At 40.7% G+C, this 20,778-nt stretch overlaps 1 protein-coding gene across 3 annotated transcripts in view; it reads right to left on the bottom strand.

Annotated features, from left to right (window-relative positions):
* Positions 1 to 13,476: 13,476 nt before the first annotated feature.
* The window catches only part of LOC145344518 (hemagglutinin/amebocyte aggregation factor-like), a 39,886-nt gene continuing 32,584 nt past the window's right edge, over positions 13,477 to 20,778 (bottom strand). For 2 of the 3 annotated variants that reach the window (XM_080191702.1, XM_080191703.1), the window contains exons 4-7: positions 19,838 to 19,916; positions 19,225 to 19,413; positions 16,183 to 16,335; positions 13,477 to 15,165 (exon numbers count right to left, since the gene is read on the bottom strand). In XM_080191702.1, coding sequence (XP_080047828.1) covers positions 15,120 to 15,165; positions 16,183 to 16,335; positions 19,225 to 19,413; positions 19,838 to 19,916 — 467 coding nt within the window. In that variant the 3' untranslated portion in view covers positions 13,477 to 15,119. The remainder of the gene's footprint in view (positions 15,166 to 16,182; positions 16,336 to 19,224; positions 19,414 to 19,837; positions 19,917 to 20,778) is intronic. The other variant, XM_080191701.1, reaches the window with a different exon arrangement.

Below are 20,778 nucleotides of genomic sequence, written 5' to 3'. Positions count from 1 at the left end.
TTTCCAGGTGCTTTTGAAAGCCATCTTCAATGTGGGTGTCAAGAGCAAGTACCTGGTCTTTTGTGCCAAGCTCCTTTCAGAATCCAGCTTGGTCTATGGATAGTATATTCTCCTGGTTGGTTGGATATGGTACAGGATGATCCTCTCTGGCAGTTACTAATACATGGATAGAAGAAAAATCGGTCTGTAACTGGAAGTTTCTTTAGGATGCCTGCCAGGCTTGTGGAATGCAATAATCATAGCTTTCCGCCAAACTTTTAGCATTTGCTTCTTGTGGGTGATTCAAGTCTGGAATACAGAATCTTTTTGTCACCACAGGGTCAAAGTGCTTAAGAAATTCAGTGCAGATTTAATCATAACCCACAGCTTTGCCACGTTTCAGTTTGCTGATTGGATCTCATCTCTTAATGGCTTTGACTGTTTGGACTCCATTGACTTTGGTGGAAATGGAAGATCCTGCCTGCGGAAGGGGATGTAAAATTCCCCCCCTCCAGTTAGCAATGAGGGTACCGTGCACCAAGCCAGCAGCTGCTGGGGATTCTGTAACAACCATTGCTGTGTCAGAAATGACAGTGAATTTTCCAGTAAGTTATAACATTTTCCTTTGGACCCAGGAGGATCAGGAATGCTCACATAACTCATAATTTTGCAGATGAGCCAATATTTGATTCCTTCTAGTCTACAGCTCTGGATGCAGAGGCACAATAGGCAGCAATGACACAAATCCAACTAATATTAATGAAGTCCAAGTTCCAATTTGAGTTGGCCTCGGGCATCCAGAGGATGGGCCATAACTCATTTTTATATTGTGTTTCAATCAAGTTCTATTCTTTTTAAGTTTAAAGTTAAAGTGTAAAGTTTATTTATTAGTGTCACAAGTAGGCTTACATTAACACTGCATTGAAGTTACTGTGAAACTCCCCTGGTCGTCACACTCTCCCTTAGTGCACCTGAACGCTTCAGTGTACCTGAGAATTTAGAATGACTAAGGCATGAACCAACATGTCTTTCAGACTGTGTGAGGAAACCAGAGGACCAGAGGAAACCCATGCAGACGCAAGGAGAACATGCAGACTCCACACAGACAATGACTCAAGCTGGGAATTGAACCTGGATCCCTGATGCTGTGAGGCAGCAGTGCTAACCATTATACTACTGTATCACTCCAAGCCAATTATCAGTGAAAGGCAGAACGTTTGCACATGATGAAGCTTTTATCTGCTCATTCTTGTGATGTGAAGTGAAACATTAAGTGTATAAGAAAAACCAAATGGAACCATTCAATCATCCACTTAAGGTGGACAATCCTAATGTAAGCTAGAACAGAATTGGCAAGCATTGCAGTCACCTTTCAGGTGTAAAACTCGTTATAATGTCACATTTAACAGTAGAACAGCTTGTGCTCAATCTGCACACACAGGCAGGCCACTGCGATAAATGTATCAGGCACTCTGTTAAGCCAATCCATGTGGCTGTGCCAAACAGGAATTAGGCCATTGGCGTAGAATTGTGGTCTGCTGCCAAGTGGGGGGCACACCATTGGTTATGCACCTGAGAAGAGTTCATTACTAATTACTACTCTCTTGTTCCAAAGAATTGAATTAATTGAATAAATTGTCAGTGAAAGGCAGAACATATGCACAAGATGAAGCTTTTATCTGCTCATCTGCTGGAAGTCAATGGGAACCTGCTATTTTGAGGCCTGTTGTGTATAATGGAGCAATGTGGAAAGGAAGGTGATATGAATAAAGCTTGTTCCATCCTGTTTAACCTCTGACCTTGTGACATCCATTCCAACTCCACACAATTCAATTCTTGTATTTGGGAACAGTGACCATTGCTAATTCATTCCAAGATCTGAATATGCATATGAAAATATCTTAGACAACTATATCTGATAGTGTTGAATGTGCAGTTGTGGCAAATACAAAGTAGACACTGTAATGATTTAGATACTTGTGAGCAGATAAAATCAGATGAATAAATAATGCAGTCTGTTTTAGAGTTGGCTGATTATCAATTACAAACTGAGCTGGGCTGGCCCAGTGCTGCCAAAGGGGATTTCTTTCATCTGTGTGGAAGTCAAGGGCATTTGAATAATGGATGTCTGTGCATGTGATTGATGCTCAGCATGAAACTAAGCAGTTAAAAGGGCCAGCTCTGAAATGATATTAATTTACGACAAGTCTGGAAATGGGATGGACATTACCATAAATATAACATAGGTGACAATTTTATCAGACACCATGTAAGAAGCCAGCCGATGTTACAGTATTCCAGATCCCATAAAGGAAGCCTGGAATGTCAGTTCTTAACTGTATTTTGCAATTTTGTATCAGTTGAGGAAAGATTGAATTTCAACGAAGAACCATGGTGGCTAATCAATGGTTAGCACTGCTGCCTCACAATGCCAGGGACCCAGGTTCAATTCTGGCCTTTGGTCACTGTCTGTGTGGAAGTTTGCATGTTCTCCCCATGTCTGCATTGGTTTCTTTGAGGTGCTCCAGTTTCCTCCCACACTCCAAAGATGTGCGGGTTAGGTTGATGGGCTATGTGAAATTAACCCTAGTATCGGGGATTAGCAGGGTAAATATGTGGAGTTATGAGAGTAGGGCCTGGGTGGGATTGTGGTTGGTGCAGACTTGATGGGTCAAATGGCCTTTTCCTGCACTGTAGGGATTCTATAAATGTTCCAATCTTGTAATAAGTTTAAACAAAAATAAATGTTTATTGAACAGTAAAACACACAACTAAAAACATGCACTTAACTACCTTAATGGCCATGTACAAAACTTTTAAATTGATCCAATTACTTAATCCTTCCATTTTCCTCACCTCAGAGTTAAACTTTCCCAAAAAACATCCCAGAGGTTTCAAAACTAAGCAAAATCCAGCAATAGTTTCTACACCTGGCACCTGTTCCTCCTGTGAGATTGCTTCCAGCTTAGAATACAGACAAAATGGCCGCTCAAATATGATTTCTCCAGGCACTTGCTGGTTTGGAATAAACACAGCTTCTTACTGTGTGTGGCTGTGAGCCTGGAACTGCTTTCTGTGTAAGATGAACTCTGCTACTGATATACTACTTTCCTTTTGAACTTTTTTCTTTTCTGAACTAACTTTCTTCAAAGTCCCTCTTAATTAAGAGCTTTTATTTCTTTTTTGCCTTTCTTCATTTTTCTTCCTCCCGTACTCTTTTCCTCTACTTTATCCCCCTTCCCTTACATTTTCTCCCCCTTTGCTTCCCCTTTTTAAAATTTTACCTCTGTACACCCCTCCTGCACCCCCACCCCTCCACCCTGCCCACACCCCTCACCGCCCCACAACCCCCACCCCCTCACCCCACCAGCCCTCCCACCCCCCACTCCACTCACACCCCCCACCCCCCACTTCTCCCCCTGCCCCCCCCCACTCCTCCCAACCCCCACTCCCTCCAACTCCCCCACTCCCCACACTCTCCCCCCACACTCCTCTCCCTACACTCACCCCACACACTCACCCCCCACATACTCATTCCCCACACACTCACCCCCCACACTACCCCCCCACTCCCCCTCCCACACTCCCCACCACACCCCCCGACCCCCTGCCAAAATCTTCATCTGTCACAGCTTACCCTCTCATTTTAGCTTCTGTGCTTCAGCTTCTCTGTCATTTGACCATTCACATTCTTTATTCTTTTTGGACAGCCATTAGCAGTCTTTTTCCCTGGTTTCTGGGCTGTGACTCATCCTTCATTCCTGCACCATATATATAAATAACTCCCACTTTCTATGCCTTTCAGCTTTGACAAAAGGTCATCTGGACTCAAAACATCAGCTCTTTTCTCTCCTTACAGATGCTGCCAGACCTGCTGAGATTTTCCAGCATTTTCTCTTTTGGTTCCCTCTTAGTTACATGAGCATACTCTTTCAGAATGTAAGTGTGAACTTCACCCTCACCTTACCTTTTGAACTCTTACCATCTTTGCTTTACTCCTGAAATTCTGTGCCCCATTGTGATCCACTTGCCTTACATTGTTGCTAGGTTAATCGCTATATCAAATACCTCAGTTCTTTCACCTCAGCCAACCTGTCATCCTAACCAATTTCCATTTAAAAATAGTTTGCTCACCTTTGATCAGAATACATTCCTAATTACTAGGTTTCTCAAATTTCATCTTATCACAACTTCTTAATAAGTGAGCAAAAGGTTGAAGGTAATGGTAAGGTGTCTCAAAATTTGATGTGTATTTGAGTTATTAATAATTTTGCTCATTGTTTAGGGTGATTGAAAGTAAATGTCAGACACACAATGGTTGCTACTGTCCTACTTGGAGTCTTCTTGAAGAGAGATGCTTTTTCTGACCTTGTCAATTGTGGCAATTTCAGTTTCTAACCCTACAGATTAATTGTAGATACAGTGTGACAACTAAATTAATCACAATTTCTGCAACTTTACTTGTACTTTAGATGACTATCCAATTCTACAATTTTAAGAAGTGCTGAATTTATTTACAAATCCCAATCTTCAGTCACTATTCCACTCAGTTCCAACAGGCAGCACTTCTGTTTGTCTCCTGCTGTTTGAGGAATGGCTTATTCATACAGAAGCAATGGTTGTATGAAATATCATACCCACTCTTAACAGCTAATGTTGAGTTCTGTAATGCTTTATGCCTTTTATTTAACACAAAGTCAACCACAGCTCAGCCCAGATGAGTAAACTAGGCAAAGGCTAGGGCTGAAGCTGGAATTATTTCATTCTGTACTGTCCAATATAAACCTCAGTGTATTTAATCACTGACTCATTAGCTTTTATCAGGGTTCATGTCCCAATTATGCAAATAATCAGGAGGATAAATTGTGTGAGCATGGGCCAATTAATCTAACAGCAGTTGGGAAAAATCCAATTAGTGAGTATTTAGCGATGCATGAGAATTTCAAAAATTACAAAAACATTGCAAAAAGCAAGTTGTGATTTACAGAGATACTGATTAAGTTTGAAGAGTTGACCAATTGGATAAGTAAAGGGAATGTAGTGGATGCAATGCAGGCAAATTTTCAGTAGACATTCAACAAGATGTCTCATTAAAGGCTTGTAACAAAAGTTCAGGCATAAATCTAGCAGCATGGTTAGAAAATTAGTTCATGAACAAAAGGTTTAATCTGTGTTATTCCAATTGCATAAGGATTGGAATTTATATCCAACATCTGATGGATCAGCCCTGGCTCCTTTTTTGTTGCCAGTATGTACAGACAATTTACATTTGGGCATACAGAGCGCGGCATTTAACTTTGCCAACAGTGCTAAAGTTAAGAGTTCAGCATTATAAAGGGCATTGTGAAAGACTTTGCACAATATAAACCTGTTGGCCCATTAGACCATAAGACATAGGAGCAGAAATAAGCCACTTGGCCCATTGAGTCTGCTCCGCCATTCAATCATGGCTGACATTTTTCTCATCCCCATTCTCCTGCCTTTTCCCCATAACACCTAATCCCCTTATTAATCAAGAACCTATCTATCTCTGCCTTAAAGACACTCAATGACCTGGTCTCTACTGCCTTCTGCAGCAAAGTGTTCCACGGATTCACCACTCTCTGGCTGAAGAAATTCCTCCTCATCTCTGTTTTAAAGGATCATCTCTTTATCCTGAGGTTGTGCCCTCTAATTCTAGTTTTTCCTACTAGTGGAAACATCCTCTCCCCATCCATTCTATCCAGGCCTCGAAGTATCCTGCAAGTTTCAATAAAATCCCTCCTCATCATTCTAAACGCCAATGAATACAGACCCAGAGTCCTCAACCGTTCCTCATACGGTAAGTTCTTCATTCCATGGATCATTCTTATGAACTTCCCCTGGACTTTTTCCAAGGCCAGCACATCCTTCCTTTAATATGGGGCCCAAAACTGCTCTAATACTTCAACTGGGATCTGACCAGACCCTTATACAGTCTCAGAAGTACATCCCTGCTCTTGTATTCCAGCTCTCTCGACATGAATATTAACATTGCATTTGCCTTTCTAACTGCTGACTGAACCTGCACATTAACCTTAAGAGGAGTTGATGCATTTCAATGTAGAGAAGTGTTAGACAATGTAGTTTAAGAGGAATAACAAGAAATAGGAATATACATTTAATGGAAGCATGCTGAAGAGTATGGGTGAAAAAAGAGATTGGGGCCTCCAAAACCTAATTCATTGAATATGTGACTGCAAAAAGGGGAAGCCATTAGAAAGACAAACAGCCATTGCTATTCAGGGCAGACAATAAGGGAGTAAAGAGATGATGATAGTGAGAATAATATTAGGAAGATGTGCTGAAAGACTGAGGTGAGGTAGACAGAATGGGAGGAAATTTGTATGGACAATAAACATCAGTACAGAATAGTTAGGCTGATTGGCCTGTTTCTATGCTGTATATTTTACATAAATTTGTACAAGCCTATGGTTGGCTCACAGTTGAAGTACTGAGTTCAGTTCTGGATGCCACTTAATGGAAGAGACATTAAAGCTTTAGAAACTATATAATGTAGGTTCACAAGGATGATACTAGGATGAAAACCTACAGCTCTTAGTCCCTGTATTTTGGGCCATTTCTATTTGAATATGGAAGGTTAAGAGGAAATTCATTGGAGGTTTCTAAAATTCAATAAGGTGAAATGGTTATGTCTATTTTGTTTCATTGGGTGTAACAAATGGTCATGTACTTAACTTTGCCACTATGTTAATGAGAAGAGAAGTTAGTACAAATTCCTTCCAAAGAATGCGTTGCCACATGGAGTAATTGGGTCAATGATAAGTGCATCTTTAGCACTGCTGCCTCACAGCGCCAGAGACCCAGGTTCAATTCCCGGCTTGGGACACTATGCGGAGTTTGCATGTTCTCCCTGTATCTGCATGTGTTTCCTCCAGATGCTCCGGTTTCCTCCCGGTCTGAAAGATGTGCTGGTTAGGTGCATTGACCCAAACAGGTGCCGAAGTGTGGCAACCAGGGGAATTTCACAGTAATTTCATTGCAGTGTTAGTATAAGCCTTACTTGTGACTAATAAATAAATAAACAAACTCTAAACTTTAAACTTAAACTTTTGAAATTATGAGGAGAAAACAGGCTAGTGAGATTAATTTTGGATTGTTATAGTAAAAAGATAGTTTTTACACAATAGGTTCCCTAAGTAGGGTAAACATTTGTGCTTCTATGACTTCACAGATCATTGATCAAACACAAATCAATTATCAACATTGAAATTGATTTTCTTGCGAAGAAGATGAACAAGCTTCATTTCTTTCCTTTTGAATAAACTGATAGGAACTTTTCTTTTACTGTCTGTTGGATTCTCTAGGGTAGAAGATATGGGTGGAGGACTTGTCCCTGTCTACATCAACAGGGATGAAGTGTAAATGGTTGAGAGCTTCAAGTTTCAAGGTGTCCAGATCACCCACAATCTGTCCTGATCCTTCTGTGCTGATGCTACAGTTAAAAAAGCCCATCAATACCCTAACTTTCTCAGGAGGCTTAGGAAATTCGGATTGTCCACTACGACTCCCATGAATTTTTACCTATGTACCATAGGAAGCATTATTCTTTCTGGGTGTATCACAGCTTGGTATGACTCCTGCTCTGACCAAGACTGCAAGAAACTACCAAAATAGACATAACCATTTCAGTCCATCACCAAACCAGCATCCCTTCCATTGACTCCATCTACACTTCCCGCAACCTCGGAAAAGCAGCCAGCATAATCAATGATCTTTCATGATTTTTCTTTACATCCTAACTGTGACTGCAAAACTATACTCGGCACCCTCTCCTTTACTTCTCCCCTATGTACTCTATGAATGGTATGTTTTGTCTGTATCATGAGCAAAAAAGAAATACTTTCACACAATATCTAATATATGCAGCAATAATAAATCAGAACAAACTGAGAAAATAACTGCAAAATATTACACTGAATTCTAGCTGAAAATTGTCAACGAATAAGCATAAGAATCTCAAGGCAAAAAGAAAATATGTCAAAAGACTATGTAATTCTTACCATCCACTGCACTATTAATACTAACTACTGATATATTTCTTCAGAATATGACCTATATCTGAAAACTGAAGATCTGTATGAACCATCTGAAATAAATAATTTAAACTTACATTAGAAGATCTACATACATGCCCGTTAATTCAAAAGTGTATACTACAGAAACTTATGACAAAGCACCTGTACTGGGAGACAAAGCACCTTCTAATGACTCAATTCCACAGGAAGCGGTCCCTGTGGAAACATTCATTCTGCCAGCTAGCTGTGTTTGTCAGGACAAAAAAGCATCTGCTAAAGGATCCTGGAGGGAGCGTTTCCATAGTTTCAATAATATGTGTTACAAATACATCCACCATAAAATTGATTTTGACAGTAATTCACCAAGAGCTGACACTGTTTTATTGTTGAGGGAAGAAATCAGAGTAGCCTTAGATCTGTGTTTGCGGGTATATCAAAGTGTACAGCATATTCTTTTCAGGAGACTTTGATTGAGGTAAATAGGGAAGAAGTAATGTAAGGTACCCAAAGGAAGCTTGAACATGTTGTAGAAGGGGAGTATTTTAGAAAGACAGGCATCAAAACAAAACATCAATGGCAGTACTAAGTATCCTAAATCACAATACAACAGCTAACTACAAAAAAAAACTGGAAAGACTCCATGCGGTCGCTGCAAGAAAGGATGACAAACATTAAAAGAGAAATAAACTGAAAACGTTCAGAGAGCACTACAGGTTATAAAGAAAGCAGGGAAGAAATTAAGGATGAAATGCATAGAAAAGCTTAACCAAAATAAATTTAATGGCATAGGGCAAGAACAATTTTAAGAACTGTTGGAAAAATACAAGTATATGGTAAGACAAATTGGCAGATCACAAAAGCTGAATTAACAAAATAACAAATCATTTTTCCAAACATAGCCAGTAATACCCACAGATATTGAGGGAAGAAATCAGAATGGCCTTAGATCTGTGTTTGTGGGTATATCAAAGTGTACAGCATATTCTTTTCAGGAGGCTTTGACAGAGATAAATAGGAAAGAAGTAATGTAAGGTACCCAAAGAAAGCTTGGACATGTTGAGATGATGAAATCTTAGTGCCCAATAGGGCCAATATGATCCATTGTTTAATTAATAAAGAATCACTTTTCATCAGATAATGTAGACCAGGCCATGGAAAGCTACCTCACCTTGTCCAAGATAATAGAATCACAGGGCACAGCTTATACCTGCAAGATGGTGAGGTAAGGGTGAGTGAGGCGGAGCGGGGTAGGCGATCTCAAATTCAGAACTAATCTTGGAAAGAAGTCAATCTATGGAAGAGGCTCTCTCAGGCCATAGTGCAAGTTATTAGTATCCATTCAATTACAAGACCAAGTGCCTTCAGAAAATAATACGATAGCCTTGATCTTCTGAGCAGTGACAATGATGGTCAGATTTCCACTGCTTGAAAATTCCCCCAATTCGACGCTGCTGCACATTTCTTCCAGGACTTTATGACCCTGGCTTTCACAGAGATGTGCAGCTCAACGTCCCTCAGTGAAGAGTGGAGCAGTGTTGGGAGAAAGTTAGACACATCCTCTTTTTTACAGCATTGGCTGCCCTATGATTAAGTTTAAAGATCCAATCATTGAATTTGAGTGAGTGGGTGAATTGGTAGGTAGTTGGGGTTGGGGGGAGGTGGGGGGTGGTACATGAGTGAGTGGCTAGTCAAGTCATGGTGTTACTAAGGTCATGTAAGGGGATAGTTGGCTGTTGGGAAGGTGTAGTAGGGTAGCTGGGGGTATATATGGTAGTTGGTGGTCAGGGGTAACTTGGGGTTAGATTGGGAGTGAGTCAGGTGGTTAGGGGGTTAGATCAGTTTGGGGGTTAGTCAGATGGTCAGATAGTTGGGTGGATGAAGGGGGATAGTTGGGTCAGGTTAGAAGGGGCTTATCAGGACTGTCAGGACATAGTTAGCTCTAGTCGAGGGCAGGGGATATTTGGGTGGGGGAGAGTAATCAAGTAGGAGGAAGTTGCTGGGATTGTAATTAGGAAGTTGGCGGGGTGATAGGGGTTCAGTTGTGGAGTTACTCAGGTATTTGACTGTGGATCGGTCAGCTCAATTGGCTGACAGCTGGTTTGTGATGTCAGCAGCGCAGGTTCGATTCCCAGGGTGACTGAGGTTATTCATGAAGGCCCTGCCTTTTTGACCTTGCCCCTCACCTGAGGTGTGGTGATCCTCAGGTTAAATCACCACTAGTTAGTTCCTCACTCAAAGAGGAGAGGAGCCCTTGGCTGTCTGGGATTATGGTGAGTTTACCTATACTGTTGTTTACTCTGACTGGTTAATAATTTCATTACCTTCTCCTGGGATAGTGAAATGTGAAGCAGTTGGATTTTATTCTTTTTCCATCTAGCATTTCCTATCTCCCTCAATGTTTCCCTACAAATAAACAAAAGTAATTGCATTAACTTGGACAGAAAACATTTACCTTTGCTTCCAAATACAGGACTCTTATACTGCCAGCCATGTGAAAGTATTGCCAGGATGCATAATAATGTGCAAACTTATTTATTTCCTTCAGCTTTTTTACCAAGAAGAATATGACAGTGTTGTTTAAATTATTTGTTTGTTGCAGACGCAGTTAGGGAATCAAACTTTGAAGGTCCACAAACTTGGCTTGGTCTGATTGAATCTAGCAAAGTAAGTATTAGTTGTAAAAACAGAAAATGCTGGAAATACTCAGCATGTCAGGCAACATCCAATGCTAGCTATTTGTTCTCCTCTTCTTGCTTTGACACTTTTCATCCCACTTAGCAGCCCATTCTTTATGCTTTCTGGGATGGGGGACACGTTTGTGAAATAGAGGATAAAGTAAACATATCCAATATATCTGAAAGTGTGAGGTTCATTTTTACTTTGGTTAATCAGTAGAGGCTGCCAGCTGTCTACTCATTCCAGCTGCAAACAGGCTGGAGCCATTCTGATGCTGAATCTCATTTTAATGGAAGCAGCAAGTTGTGGGCGCTCTACGGACAAGCCATTAAATTCAGGCCAGCCCAATATCGGGTGGCCCAGATGCCGGCAGCAAGATAAATCTCAGGTGTGGGCAAGGGGTGAAAACGGAAAGTGTTGTGATCACAGAATGAGCAGATGGGCAAAGGAGCCTGAGGCAGAAGGGGTCCAATCATTCCTGTGTGCCTGGAATTGTGGTCCTGTTCCTTCTGGCCCAAAGGTAAAACTCACCATATCCAGGCATCTCTATAGTCACGTTTACAATAAAAACGTCTACCAACTGAAAGGTAAACATTTTGACTGCCCGTGTGGTCAGATTGTGTGAAAATAGCAGCTGGACATCCCACTAATCCAGCTGGACTAATCCTGGTGTTTTGTTTATATGGAGGCTAAAAATTTATTCTTTGGTGTCCTTGACGCTGGTGCATTTCAGATGCTGGCATTCCACAAAATGGATGACTGCGGCCTAGGAATTGCTCAGTGTGCATACACCAGAAGTACTTCAGTGCTGAAGAAACACTGAAGGCCCAGAAAATATACAATGTTTCATGTTGTGTCTGGAGAACCTGCACTAGTGTCCCGGGTCTCCTTGCAACACACATAGCAGAAACATGTACACTTCCACATTCTGTCTAGATTCTCCACAGTTCACAAAACCGCTGATGAAATGTCGCTAACAGAAGCTGCCTGACCTGCTGAGTATTTCTAGCATTTTTTGTTTTTATTTCAGATTCCCTGCAACTGGAGTAGTTAACTTTTATTCATGGAACTATTGATGGCTCATAGGGCAAGGCAGGTTTTTACCCCAGATGCTTCCTTCTTCCTGTGCATAAATTGGTTTCATGCAGCATGTCTATAAGAACAGGATGGAGTTTCCTCAAAACAGCATTCTCCAGACCCAATGAAGAGGTGAAAACTACACGTTCAGTCTCTAGTGTTGTCCAAGCATTTCCTGGCCTGTATTTGGAGCATATGTATGTAGAATAAGGGTATCTGGCATAGCACAGGTTAATGTGGGACTGAAGAATGGTACCACCTGCAGTGTGATACAACCTGAGACCAGGGTCAACTGTGGACTGGACAGGGACCTGTTATGCACGGAATTAGCTCATAGCCTGGGTTATACCCTGTATATATCATGGTTTATCAATAAACATGTTCAATCGAATAAGCCTCAGAACTTCATCATGAGATCTACTGAACAGAACATACAACAGTATGGATTTAGAGTTACAATAATAGCAAGGTCAAAAGCTGAATTCCTAGCCTCTCAAGCCTATAATTGTGCTCCTACAGAGCAGAGTATTGCTCACTTCCAAAAAAAGGTACATTTTTCATTTTAGTATCGCCAATAATATTTCTTGCATTCAGTCAATTTCCCTCGCAATAGCAGTGAGTAGTAGCAGCATCCTGTAAGATCATTAGCACTCTGATATTTTGTCCCTTAGAGCGTATTCTGCTGAATGTTGAAACTGCAATTAATTAATTAAATGTGCTAACCTTCCATCGTAGTGCAAAGTTAGCACCAGGCATGATAGAGATATGTAGCACCCAAAGCATGAGAGAGACACATAGCACCCAAAGCATTACAAAGACACATAACACCTAAAGCATGTCAGAGACACATAGCACCCAAAGCATAACAGAGACAGGTAGCACCCAAAGAACAGCAGCCCTGTAGCCCCACTTCCAGCAATGCATGATCAGTCTTCCACTAGAGGATTTATCTTTCTAAATAATCTTGCAGTCTCCAGTGTGATAAAATATTTCTGATCTAATGCAGGAGGGACACATCTTTTGGAAAGATGGAACAAAAATGGATACGTGGCATGGTAGAAAGATGAACCTTCCGACCTGACCTGACTATAAACCGTGTGGTACTCGACAGTAAAAGTATGTCTTTCAGTGAATGTGATTTTATCTTGGTTTTTCACAGTTTATATTTACAATACTCTCTTTGAATATTTATTTTTCTGGAAATGGAGCTGTAAGTACGAAGTTCTATCATAAAAACAGCTCCACTGCCATCATGTGAAAAGAGAGACATCTTCCACCCCACTCCTACCCCTTCCTAAATTAATTTTTAAAAATCTCCTCTACCAGGGGTTTACAGACTTGAAGTGGGATGAGCAATACATGTATCTTTTCCTGCCCATGAGTTTTCATGCTTGTATGTTCCTGATTGATAGGGGAACTGATATCCATTTATCATTATCGCTCAGTGCGTTGAGAAAAATGGACTCGTACCTATGCTTGATTTACTTATGACCTTATAGATTATAACATGTTTGCTTTTGATATAAAACAAAATGAGGAATGTGTTTGTTTCCATTTGATGTGCCCAATAGAGTCTGCACTTCCATTTTTTTAACTCAAATTTCATTAATTCTGAAACCATCACAATCCCCAATACAAATAAATACTGACATTTGTGTGCAATAACTGGCTGCATGTTTTTCCAGCACTCTCTGGGACCTTCCATCAAAGGCTTGTTATTTAATTGAGCTGACTTCCAATTAGAGTGTAATTATCCCAAAAAATATCCATGGGTGCGATCTTATCAGCTCACTGTGCCAAGACTGTGTGTAAGGCCAAAAATCTGATTCACGCCCAGCGCAGATTGCTTTTTCGCTGCACGCAATTTTCTCGGCCCTGTTTTGCTGGTGAGATTGGCTTTGCACCCAGCTGCAGAATTCTGACATGCAGAGAGATTTAAGTGTTAAAGTGCATGAGTCACAACAGTTGGCACGCAGTTACAGCAAGTAATTACAATGGCTTAAGGAATGCTATCCTTTATTAAGAGAGGAATTGAACATAAAAGTAAAAATGTTATGCTTCAGTTATTCACAATATTCTTGAGACTACTCTCAATGTCGTGTGCAGTGTTGATCTCCTTATTTAAGGAAGGATATAAATGTGGTGGATTAGAAGAGGTTTACAGGATTGATATCAGGAATGAGTAGATTGTCTTATGGGGATAGGTTGAACAGGTTAGGCTTGTTTCCATTGGCGTTTGGAAGAGTGAAGGGTGGCCTGATTGAAGTATATCATCCTGAACAGTCTTGACAAAGTGACATGGAAAGGATGTTTCCTCTTGTGGGTGAGTCCAGAACTATGTCTTGTATGCATCTACGCTTTGCAAATTTCAAGCATCACAAGAATTTTCCCTTTAACAGTGTGTAGTTAGTCTGTAAATATCTGCGCATGATCTTTCATGTAAAAGTCTGCTTTCAGAGCAGTTAGCATGACACCAAATTTAATATCAATCATCGATCTTGTGGTTATAAGACTATAAACAAAAAATGCATTTTTTTAGAACGCATAACCTTAATGTACATAATTTTAGGGTTAGTGAACACATCCTTGAGGCTGTAAGGAACCAAGAATCTGCCTATTAAAGTAAACTAAGATGTAGAAAACAAAGTATTCTGACTAATAAGGACAGAAATATTCAGTAAAACATCACACAAAAGTGATTTATAATGCGCCAAAATACAAGAAACCAGTTTTAAGATCTAAGCCACTCTCTTGGCCATGTTGCTCCCATGCAAATACAGGGGGTGGATCCTGACAGAAATTCATCCTTGAAATTAATTGTTTACATATTTACAGCAGCCATACACAAACCAAGAAAACTGTCCATTGAGCTGCTCCAAATCTTGCCCCTTGAAACGAGTACTTTGTGACTGCCCTGGGCAGAGTGACAAGCTGTGCCTTTGCCCTTGAAGATTTACCCTTTGAAGTACACTGTCCTTCTCATCTGGGGGGAAGTAGGAGAGTGGCTGGTGTTGGAAACAGAAATATCAGGCACAATACTGGACAGCACAGAGGGGGCCTTCATGCCTGTTTCACCTCTCCTTTTCCTGAGTTGATGGAACATGTCGCTGATGTTTTGTGTAAAACATATGTTCCATTTCCCAATAATCAACATGTTTTATCTTGATCAACATAACGTCACCTCGAAATGAAAATACAGAAAAACCCAATTAATTTCTTTATGTCAAGTTTTACTTCATTTGAATTTTTATTCAATTTTTAAGTTGGAATATATTTCATTAAGACATCTGTCTGGATATTGGTGAATTTTTTCCAGCAGCTTCCACTGAATTAACATGGTTGTTGGGTGCAATATTGATATTTCCACCGACGGTCCCTGTAATGGAAGATGATAAAGACAAGTGTTCATTATTGATAGACCAGCAATGCATTGCAGCCATATCAGGCTGCTCAAAATATCCCTTCACTCCTGTTGCTCTGGTCTGGATTTTCAGGTAGTATAGTGACAGTCTTGTAAGTAAAACAGTTAAGAGAAACTCTCCATCAAAATTTCCATGCCTAAAAGTGGCTGTTACAGTTGGTCACCCCCTCCAGTGACCCCACTGTGGTCCTTCTCACCATCTAGAAGCACCCTACATCACACTTGAATGATTTATGAGCCTTGTCCTGTGTGACCTCCCCCCCATCCTCTCTGCACTTCTGTCCACTAACTACCCCAGAAAATCATCCCCATTATAAAAGGGGGAATTGCTCCGCCTGTTATTGAGGTCACCAGTGGGAAGATGGAGAAGGTGAAAGGTCTCTATTCTGAAGCTGCAGTTTCTAAAGAGCTTTTAAAGAAACCTTGTGAAATGTACTGAGGGTTTAAGGAACATTCCTCACAGCCAGTTAATAGATTTTGCTGTGGAGATTTTATTGTTTCTGTAGAAGTGAAGGGTGCAAGCCAAGAGAGTGCAGTGATTGGTAACACCTAACCCAGAGGTATATGTGCCATTGGGCTAAACAGTAAAAAAAAATGTAGAGCCAATATTATATTTCACTGTGAGAAAACCATGTTGTACCAGACTAAAGACCATCATCTGCAACATCATAGACATGTATATTGTACTTTGTTTGCAGAACTCTCTACAGTCATGTTCTGGTCTAAATATTGGCCTGCTTTCCATAAATATTAAAACAAATGGTCAGAGTTTAGGTTAAACTGTCTGATCTATATAGCTGGCCTGTTGGTACCACAGTAGAATTATCCCCAAATCACTGTGTTCTCAGCCACCAGCATGGTGAAACTTTAGAGGCTTCTGTCCTGGTATCATTGACTTTAGTTGTCGTTAGTCAATGTTCTGTGCATAAAAAGAGACTCAAAGTAAAATGTAATAAGCAGCAGGTTACTTACTCACGATAGTTGTCATGGTAACTGGATACACCCACCAGGTACGAGGAGTTTGGAACATCCCAACTGAAGTACTCATCAAAAAGATTGAGATAGTCTGTCCAGAAACAGTCTTTATTGCAGCTATTGTTGACTCGACAACAGTAAAATTTCCACCTGAGAATGATAAAGCAGCGAAGCAGTGAACATGACAATCATTTCAGACACAATACTGGAAATTTAGATCCAGTAACAATTTTTTTTATTCATTCATGAAATATGGGCATCACTTGCTGGCCAGCATTTATTGCCCATCTCTGGTTGCCCTTGTTCAGAGGGCAGTTGAGAATCAACCACATTGCTGTGGAGTCACATGTAGGCCAGATCAGGTAGGGATGGCAGATTTCCTTCCCTAAAGGACATTAGTAAACCAGATGGGTTTTTCCAAAAACCGACAATGGTTTCAAGGTTATTGATACATGCTTAATTTCAGATTTTTTTATTGAATTCAAATTCCACCATTTGCTGTGGCGGGATTTGAACCTGGGTCCCCGGAACATTAGCTTAATAAACATTAGATTAATAGTCTAGCAATTATACCGCAAGACCATTGCCTCCCCGTGATAATATGATAACATAAAAAAAATGAACAATCTAAAATAGCTGAGAGTGTGTTCATTTGTCAAAAAAGCACCAAGGATGTTGGGGATGTTGGAGAGTGGGTGAATAAATGCTACTTCATTGCCAAGAGCAGGGTGGGTAGAGCTGAAGTCCTGGATTGCTCACTGAGCAGTGTGGAGTTGGAAGTGACAGACCTCCCTTTAAGAGGGAGCAGGATGAAGGTACCTTCAGTTGTATAATAATATATTACATCTATTCCCACAATCACTGGCGCTCCCAGGGGGTAAGTATTCACTCTTTTCAGGTGTAGAATGCACCACAGCACATCCCCATTCCACTTTGCATACCTGCCCAGAGCTACATTCAAAATCCCAAGTGGCCAAAGTAGATTAAACCCAATTGCCAGAAAGCCAGGGGCCAACTGTCACCTAAATTCTGACTGAATGTAGAGGTGTATCCCAGGAGGTAAGTCATACTGAGACCACAACAGCTAGGTAAACAGCACTTACACAGAGATGAAGGCAGAAGTCATATTTTATTGTATAAATGACTTTGTTTTGACAAGCAGACACATTCTGATGGACAGGATTCCACCATTACACACCGGTCCTCGTAGCTTGCCCTCAACAATGATGACTTCTTACAGGGGTTTCAAAGGCTGTTAACTCCCCAAACCTGGCACCCTTTCAGGTACATTTAGGCTGCAGATTTTCTTTTCTAAGTATTTAGTCAGTGACACTAAGCTGAATTTCCATTTCAAAGTGGGAAACCGCTGCCAGGACTCTTTCTGAACCTGCCCCAGGGTGACATAGATACTGATTAGGATTTTCACTGGGTGTGCATCCTTAGCTGGCTTACAGATTGATTCTCTGTACAATTAACAATAGGTACTGGAATCCAGGTGGACAATCAGAAACCTTGCAGCTTGAGAGGAGCAGCAGGTTGCAAAGGAAGATGAATAACAGAGGGGGCTGCTTCAATATGGAGGTGTCTTCACTCAAACTGATTTTTTACATTGATAAATGGATTCAGCATAGCCAGGTCACCACAGTGTGTTGGGCATTTGGGGAGGGGAAGGACTCATCACAGGGCACCCATGGCTGCTTCTGTACCCAGGCACACAGGGACTCTAGGCAGGCCTAGACCACTCGAGCCCCTTCCTAGCTCTCCTCCCCCCACTCTGCCACTGTGTGTGCACCTCTAGGCACTTAAACTGCCACTGTGGGATTCTGAAGCCAATTGGAAAATTACATTCTGCCTCAGTAACCTGATCAGCTATCACCCTCCTTACCCCCACTGGGTATGTGTGGATATAGCTGTCAGCCCCTGTTACACCACCCTAAAAATGTTCCAGGGGCCGGATGAAGCTGGGAAGCTGGCATGCTGAGAATTTTCAGCCTCGCATAACTCTGATCCATCTTGTGCTTGAGCTCAGAGAAGCTGAAAGGTAAATACTGGTAGCAGCTCCAAATTCAAGCTTATAAAGTTCGTGAAGAGCCAGTTATCCTGCTGACTCGTTACAGGTCTCAAAACATAAAGGCAGCCCAGAAATATGGCAGCTCTAATGTGGCTGTCTGAAACCAAAACAATATGAAGCAATCTCTTTTAGGTTCTCTGTCCCACCTGGAAAATTCTAAGTAGCCTGAAACCGGTAACTTAAAGCCACCGTTATACTGTGTTGATGTGTGCTGATGCTTTAAATGTAATCATTCAGTGATAAATTTATCAACTGCATTTAATTTTAGATAACAGTACCCCGTAATGAAAGCAGTGGCAAAGTGACATGTAGGTGAATGCAGTCCAAACCAAGACTCTGCTTTATCCCAATCTCAAGAGAGAGGAAGACGAGAGGGATCAGATAGGTTTTGGGAGGGTAGATGTCTAGGTGAAGTTTCCATTTGTTGAGAAGCCCAAGACTAGGGGCAGTAAATATAAAATAGTCGCCAATACATCCAACATGAGAGTGAGGAGGAAGCTTGTTTATCCAAAGAATAATTAGCACGTGGGACACTCAGATAGTTGAGATTTAAGAGGGAGAACGGTAGGATACACTGTTAGAGTTAGATGTAAAGGGGTGAGAGGAGATTCCAGTAGATGGTCGGGCCAAATAGTCTGATACTTAGCTGTAAATTTTGTATAATAGTATAAATGTGATTCACTGACACCAGAATTTTTGAAGGAAATTATTTTTCTTAAATATTTTTGTCAATCGACCTTTCTATTATGTTCAATATTTTTCATACTTCAGTCTAGATTTAAACATAGTCACTGAGTGAATACATTTGTAACATCAACATAACACAGAAGCTGTAGTATAAGGTGCTGAGAAAGAAATAAACATTGGCTTTGTTTGCATTAACAAACGGAGGATATTATGCCTAATTATTTCAAAACATATCCAGATATTAGCCTCTCATACAAACAATGCTATTAGTTTCCAGTTACCTCCTGTCCTCATAATAGTTGCTGTGATAAGACTCGACACCAGTAATAATAGAGTCAAATGGGCAGGTGAAGCTAAACTCTTCATCCATGTCGTTCACATAGTTAGTCCATGCACAAGCTGGCAACGTGTTGAATGTTGTCCTACATTTGAAATCCCACAAGCGATCCTCATGGTAACTGTGATGTTGACTAAACAGAAAACACAAAAATTATTTTCAGGACAACTACAAGTGTTAGAATTTGGATGGGTCTGTGAATTTGCCAACTGTTTTTATTCAAAAATGTGTCTTCAAACTGAAAGACTAACTCAGAGGATGATCATCTCCTCCCTCTGATAGTTATAAAGAAGCTAACTAAATCAATGAAGGCAGCATTAACCCACAAAGATCATGGTTCCACATCACAGTCAACCTGCACATAGTCAGACATCTTGTTCATTTCTACATCCAAAACAAGAGGTGAACAAAGATGATCTGGCGACACTCCTTGTAGTTGCTGAATATTATAGGAAGTCCAAAGAGGAAATATATGAATATTAAAAACGCTCTGTGATATATCCCTATGGACCTAATAGATCCCCCCTCAGATGGTGCAGTGATCTTAGTACACTTACCTGCTAACTGAAGCAATTGTATTAAATGTGGGACAAGTAAAAAGCACTATGTCATCAAACTCATTCACCCAACGATTATCTGAAATAGAGCACAATCATTGAACAAGTTTAACTTTCACCAGCCATTCAATATTACAAGGACGAATGGAATATACCTCAGGGTACTGACCATCCCTACAAGTGTAGAATACTAGTGCAGCACCCTTCAGGGGAAGTGCGAACCTCACGGGGACCGAATGCTATGGTTCTCTTTGGGGCCTCTATCAAATAATGACACTAAATGCGACCCACTAATTTGCATCAGTATCTGAGACTAGGATTCACTAGAAAGGTCTCCCACTCAAAACATTAATATGTCTGTTCATATATTGACCAGGCCATCACATTAATGTCAACATTTTTGGTTTAATTACAAAGAAATGAGGTGTCCCTAGCCTGTATACTTATGATGTCGTTCATTTTACACTCATTGCTTAAATGATTCAGGTCAGAATGAGGCATGCATAAGACCACAGAAAGGGAGAGAGGTTGGAAGAGGTGGGGAGAAATTGAAAGGATGGAGTGGGCAGGGAAGGAGAGTTGGAATGAAGGGAGAGAGAGGAGAAAAAGAAAGAGAGATGGAAGAATGGTGGGAAGATTTCCAAACAGTTTACGAGTTGTCACTAACCATTAAATATTCCTCACATCCCAGAAAGTGAATCTTAATCTAAGGTGGTGATTATAAGTTATGAATGAGTGAAGAGTGTTGATGGGATTCAAGCTGGTTAGTCAAGCTGAAACCATGGCACAGAGCTTTTCTATATTGAGAAAGTTTATTGGCTTGCTCAGAAGTACAGCTATCCTATGACACAACCCAGTGTGTCTCAACTATTACCCATTCATACTCTCCCGATTAGAACAAAAGAACTTCAATAAATTAAACACAAATGACAGTGTAGCCT

The sequence above is a fragment of the Carcharhinus amblyrhynchos genome, chromosome 6 (assembly GCF_965287045.1).
Source record: "Carcharhinus amblyrhynchos chromosome 6, sCarAmb.v2.hapA, whole genome shotgun sequence".
NCBI classification, from domain to species: domain Eukaryota; kingdom Metazoa; phylum Chordata; class Chondrichthyes; order Carcharhiniformes; family Carcharhinidae; genus Carcharhinus; species Carcharhinus amblyrhynchos.
The sequence above is the reverse complement of the archived record's forward strand: the minus strand, read 5'-3'. Positions and strand labels throughout refer to the sequence as shown.